Source organism: Hylobates moloch, unplaced genomic scaffold (genome assembly GCF_009828535.3).
Source record: "Hylobates moloch isolate HMO894 unplaced genomic scaffold, HMol_V3 SCAFFOLD_1, whole genome shotgun sequence".
NCBI classification, from domain to species: Eukaryota; Metazoa; Chordata; class Mammalia; order Primates; family Hylobatidae; genus Hylobates; species Hylobates moloch.
The window spans coordinates 238,418,556-238,424,755 of record NW_026652276.1 but is presented as its reverse complement, the minus strand read 5'-3'; the positions used below and the strand labels follow the sequence as shown (position 1 = coordinate 238,424,755).

The window sequence follows — 6,200 nt, the reverse complement described above, 5'->3', positions numbered from 1 at the left end:
GGCGTCGTGGGTGTGGACGGGCGTCGTGGGTGTGGACGGGCGTCGTGGGTGTGGACGGGCGTCGTGGGTGTGGACGGGCATCGTGGTGTGGATGGGCGTCGTGGGTGTGGGTGGGCGTCGTGGGTGTGGACGGGCGTCGTGGGTGTGGATGGGCGTCGTGGGTGTGGGTGGGTGTCGTGGGTGTGGATGGGCGTCGTGGGTGTGGATGGGCATTGTGGGTGTGGACGGGCGTCGTGGGTGTGGACGGGCATTGTGGGTGTGGGTGGGTGTCGTGGGTGTGGACGGGTGTCGTGGGGGCATGCTGTGAGCTCAGCATTCATAACCCAACCACGTACATTCAATGAGTCTTTGAGTAGAAACACACATAAAATAAGGTTATATGTCCATCAGTTGACAAAAACGCTCTGTCCAGAGGCTCATAGGAGCCTCACCGTCTGTTCCCCATAGGAACAATGGCTCAGCATCTGCTTTCTGATGACTTTAGAGAACACAGCTGCCTGGAAGAATGAGAACTGACTTTAGTATTCTCAGTCATTACTTGTTGAATCCGAATGAAAATCCAAAAGTCAAAATTAGTATCTGTTTCTTCGTTAAACTTGGATGTTTCCGTGTAACTTAGTGTCCGGGTTTCTTTATGTCTGCTTCAATAATTTTTACCCAATCTTAACCCTAATTCTTTGCTGCTGCTTTAACCACAGTAGAGCTGGTAAGTGTATGCCTGACACACCATACATGACAAACGCCAGTTGTCAAAAGCAAACTTGCTCACGAAAAACTTGTTTTCTCCCTGAGAGCTGTAATATTAGGTGCAATACTTGCTCCTAAGAGACTCTGCAGGGCTCTAGGCATCTCTGTTTTACTTTTTATTTCCTGATTAGTACAGAAATTCCCCTTTTGATGCCGGCAATATGCACATGGGATTTATTCAATTTTCCCCAAATGTCTAAAGAGACAGAAAGCTAAACAAGATGGCAGAGACAACCAAGCCTCCCTGGTTAGAAAGAAGTTGGTGGGAAGGCTGACCTCACTCCCTCCCCAGAAGCCTCTCACCTGGACCACACAGCACTCAGCCATCTGCCACCAGCACAGCAGATGGGGGGTGGGGGTGTGGGGTTGGTAACAAATGCCAGGGCAAGTTCTTCCTGTGGGGAGGAATCTCTGCTGCTGATGGTGCCGAGGGCAGAGCCGGCAGCTCAGCTCTGGAGCCCCCAGTGTCGCCCCTGTTTACTGCAGACCCGCTGGGCCTGGGCACCAGGTTTATTGAAAACCAGGGTCTCCTAGGCCAGAGCAAGTCCAAGAGGACCTGTGGGCCTTGCCACACTTGACAGCTGAGTAAACTGAGGCCCAGCGGAAGGGCCCAGGAGGGCCACAGAACAGTGACTCACGGAATTAGACCTGTAGTGGGGCCTCGGGATAGAGACTTCTTCCCACGTCAGAGCAGCCACTGTGGATTTTAGGGAAGAGCCTGCACGTATTCAAGTTAGGGAAGGTTATGCAGTTGGGGTCACGTTACCGACCCTCTGAGTCTCCTCTGGAGATGGCTCCTCATGCCCCGTCCTCCCGCAGGGTTCCTGGGAGCACAAGGGCCAGAGCCAGGGCTCAGCCCACCGTGGCCGCAGGCACCTGGGTCTCGCTGGGGCTGACGGGGACAGTCACTGGGTGCTCACCGCCTGTGAGATGTACCCCGAGGGCGTCAGGAGCACTCCCTGGTGACGACCGCAGCCCCACGCGACGGTGACACTCGGCTTGTGTGCAAGCAAGGACATGGGCTGTGGGGGCCTCTCCTGCGGCCCCCACGTGAAATACGGGGCCACGTATGGGTCACATGCTTCTTCATAGCATAGGAGGCTGGGTCTTTGGACTCTGAGGAACCAAGAACCTCCTCACAGCCTTTAGAGAAAACTTTCAGCACCTGAGGGAAAAATTAGGTTTAGGAAATTCCAGTCCCATCTGTCAGGGAATCTTCAGATGTAGTCGAGGTTCACAGTTTCACAGACGCCGTGTGTAAGCTTGAAGCCCTGTGGCTGAGCTCTCTGTCCTCAGCGTTGTTTCGGGGGTACATGAGTGCTGCTTGTGTTAATGAGGACTTTCTCTTAAGTTTAGAAAACCATTCAACTGAAATGTTGAACTGGTCACAAATATGAATTGATCATCTCCTGCGTGGGTGAGGCCGTGGCAGAAACCATCATGCATGCCTCAAAGAGCCCATCCTCCACTCGGGAAGAAGGAAAACATCAATAAAACGCCTGGCATGCCATTTGAGCACAGGCACTCAGGGCCCTTCAGGAAGACTGTGGAGACAGGGAGAATCGGCCACTCTCACGGTGCTCACTCGGGAGTAGGGCTTTGAGAGGGGGCAGAACTCAGCACTCATGAGCAAGTGAGACGTAGTTGGCAGGACAGCTGCAGTTCAGGGAGGGAGTGGCCTCCTCCTTTCTGAGGGCCCATAGTGGGGACCAGCAGAGGGCCCAGCCGAGGCACCGTAGACAGGCCTGGGGCCTGGGCTCAAGAAGACACCAGCTTCTGCTCCATGGTCAGCCCTGGAGGCGGCTTCCAAGGACATTTTGCATACAGTAGAGCTGGACGCAGGAAGTCACTCAGCTCTGCTGTGACAGGGCACAGGCTTGGGCTAGAAGGATCACAGTGGGAACCAAGAGACAGTGGTGGACATGGTACATTTTCCAAGGGTTTCTGCAGAATTTGGTGACTAGCTGGATATTCCTGGCATAAGGAAGCCAAAGGGAATATCCGTCAGGTTAGAACGCTGTGTGCTCCTCAGAGCAGGTGCTGATTCAAGGGAGACCTTGTTGAGTTCGAAGTGATGCTAAGACTTCCACGTGGAATATTCAGCCATGGTGTTAGGATGGTAACTGTGCTGCCTTGTAATGGCACGGCAGTCCCCTTCACCGAGGGCTTGCACGTGGAGGAGCTGGCCCTGGCCGGGAGCATGAGCAAAAATCCCAACGAGGAAGACCAGAGGTTGGGACTAAGGTATCATGAGCAGAGATATTTGAATCAAAAATACATGTGAGGTTGAAAGGATTTTGGGTGCAAAATCCACAGCCTGTTTGTCATATGCTGCCTTGGGATGAGCCTGTGGTGGAGGGTGGGAGGGGAGATGGGTGTGGGGGAGGGAGGGGAGGCAGCCGACCTGTTGCACTTCCGGCCAGCTGGGCTTGTACCCGTCAGCAAGGGTGTGTGGCTGCAGTGGGGACAGCAAGGGACCCTGGGCTACATGGTAGCCAGTTTCACAGCTTAGATGGCAGTGCAGACACCTCCCAGGGACTAAGAAGCAACAGTCTTAGCTGCCCTCTCCCACCTAAATTGGGTCCTCTTCTTAGAAGACATTTAAGGGGTCTGTTCCAGGAAGAGCTATCTATGGCTGTCACCTGTGGACATGGGGTTGGGTCTGTCTGTCTTTGGAAACGGACCCTGGATTCCCAATTCATTTCGATATGGCTGTAGGCACAATAATCAGTTCCTACTGCATATGGGGTCTTCAGATGAATTAAATGGCTTAAAAAGGAATGTATTTTTTTCAAAATTATGGTTGACATAGCATTTAAAAAGCTTCAAACAATTTTGATAATTCCTGTCTAGCAATTCCCTGCCAGTTGTTTTTATACAGAGTAGTTCTTAATGACTTTAGTAGTTTTTTAAATGGTTCCTGTCAAAAGAATTTTAAAAATACTAGTCTCTTTCCTCTCTGCTCTTGATTCATACATCTCCCTTGGGGGCCAAAGACTAAAATCTATTTCAATAACAACTTTTCTTTTTCCCTGGCAAGAATATCTGCTTGCTGTTGCTGAGTTTGGAGGTTGATGTGAATTTTTTAGGATAGCATACTACACTGTGATGTGTGTTTTGGAAAAGCAAAGCCCCAAAAATGGAATTCCTGGCAAATGGAAACAAAGGTCATGGTGTGAAGGAAAACCGATGTCTGGTGGAGTTGACGCCTGGAGCCGCAGTGGCCTTGGATGTTTACATTTTAAAAAATACACCAGTGTTTTCCACGTCATTTTCAGAAAAGCAGTGTGGCATGTAGACTTCGTTATGAACTGATTTTAAATTATCCCTTCCAGGGTTCTCGGACCAGCAGTGACCTTCAAAGTGAGCGCCAATGTCCAAAACGTGACCACTGAGGATGTGCAGAAGACCACAGGTGAGGCTGTTTCCGCACACACATGTACACGCACACACACGTGTGCACACACATATATGCACGCAAACATGCACATGCACAGCCAGGCAGAGAGAGAGACTCGCACTACCCATAGGAAGCAACCCAAAGCAAGGTCGTAGTTTCTGTGGAAAGCTGGTGTGTAGTGAGAGGACGAGGGGCAGTCGCAGGGCAACGTGGCTGTCCGTGGGCACTGTCTGGATTTCACTGTTTGCAGAGGGACTGGAGTGCCCTGATGCATGGACCTGGCACAGATAGAAGGCAGGAGACACAGGGCTGCAAGTGACCGAGAACAAGTCCGGCTTTTGGAAAAGCAAGATTTGGTGTTTGTAGTAACTCCAGTGTGTGCAGAGCACGTGCAATTTTGCTTTGAGGTTTTTCATTCTGTACCAGACCAGGAGCACACACCAGCCCTGCTCCTGACTGTGGTGGGCAGAGACACCACAGAGGATCTGGGAGATTTCAATAAAAACCAGCCGACTTAGAGATGGTTTCACTGTTTAGAGCCCAGGGTTCTGGGCATTGCGAATCACACATTTTTGAGATGTACTTGCAGATAGAGCTTGAGTGATCTTTGTTATATGATTGATAATTGTCATTGGTGAAAAACACAAAGCTTCACTCTCCAGAGTCTTGAGCAACAGAATGGGGTGGTGGACACAGTGCTGCATTTTCCTCAACCTGCCTTTTTTTTTTTTTTTTAGCTTGTTGAAAACTCTTGTAGAGTGTATTGTTTAATCTTCCTGCCTAGTAAGAAAAAGACAGGAAGTGTAACAGAACCTCAGCCTGATGGTTTTCAGTGCATTAGGGCCGCTCTGCAGGCAGGGCGCTCCCGTTCTGTCATCACTGATAAGACGGGGCGGAACGCACTGACCCAGCCACAGCAGGAAATGACTCTTGGTTTTAGCCAGTCCTTTATATTGCTAAATCTGTGAACTTTTTTTTTTTTTGCTTAAATTTGTGTCTTTTTTTCCCAGTGTAAAATGCAGCAAAATACTCTGGTTTGTTTCGGGATTTCGATACTTAGTTTTCGTTGATTGAGGCGTCACTGTACTGGCACCCTGTAAACTTGAAGTTTCTTTTTCCAGTGAAAGTAATCAAGGCGTGAAGTAGCCGCCATGTTCTATGGGATGGAGCAAATTGCTGGTTCTATCTGTTTTGGCTGCTGTGGGTTTTGCTTACAGGATATCCTCATGCCCTCAGTAACTCCTTTGCTCAAGGCAGTGATTTAGGGGGCTGAGAATTTGTGGTTGAAATACAGTGCTTTGCAAAGTTGTACTAAACTTCTGCAGTCTGATTTAAGGTTTGTGGAGACTTGAGTCCCCAGTCCCATTTTGCTGCCATACTTTGCTGTGAGGCTTGTGGAGCTGGGGTGTAACTCGGAAAAGCAGCCCAGCATCCTTACTCCAGCTGGGCAGTCCAGTGTGGTCCCAGCGCAAAAAGTCAGCAGGATCCATGCCAAACACTGCCACACAAGAGGAATGGGGGGTTCCCAGCAACAGCTTCAGTGCCTCGTGGCTGCCAGAGCTCCCTCCCTCCATGGCATCTGTTTCGCTTGCTCCAGTTCCCTGTCAGAAGTGATTATTGGAGGTATTTAAGACCAAATCCGTGATCAGGTATTATGCAGAAATGCATTGATAATTATTCCATGATTGGCAGTTTCTCCAGTACTGGGGAGCAATGCCACTGGAATTAGGTTTGCTGGACCTCAAGGATGCTAGGAATGGCAATCTTGTTATATTTTTAAAAATCATAACAATATACTCACAGACAAGCACCTTTGATTTATTTTATGGCTCTCTAGAGAAAATGAGGTTGATTATTTGAAAGGTAGTTTCTGGGTCATTTCAAATGTGTTCATGTTATTTATCGAAGTGCTGCACCAAGGGGGTGTCACATAGGAAACGTACATTTGAGTCTCATATCGACAACTTTCTGAACACCTGAATTTGCTAACTTGCACCAGTGTATCTATGTTAACTCCTGTGGCTGTGTGAGTTAGAATGTTTCTTGCTTGTTG

The 6,200-nt window shown here is 49.5% G+C and overlaps 1 protein-coding gene across 3 annotated transcripts in view; it reads left to right on the top strand.

The window, feature by feature from the left end:
- The window catches only part of PTPRN2 (protein tyrosine phosphatase receptor type N2), a 901,057-nt gene that overhangs the window by 448,382 nt on the left and 446,475 nt on the right, over positions 1-6,200 (top strand). For all 3 annotated transcript variants that reach the window (XM_032753238.2, XM_058428604.1, XM_032753237.2), the window contains one exon: positions 4,083-4,162. In XM_032753238.2, coding sequence (XP_032609129.1) covers positions 4,083-4,162 — 80 coding nt within the window. The remainder of the gene's footprint in view (positions 1-4,082; positions 4,163-6,200) is intronic.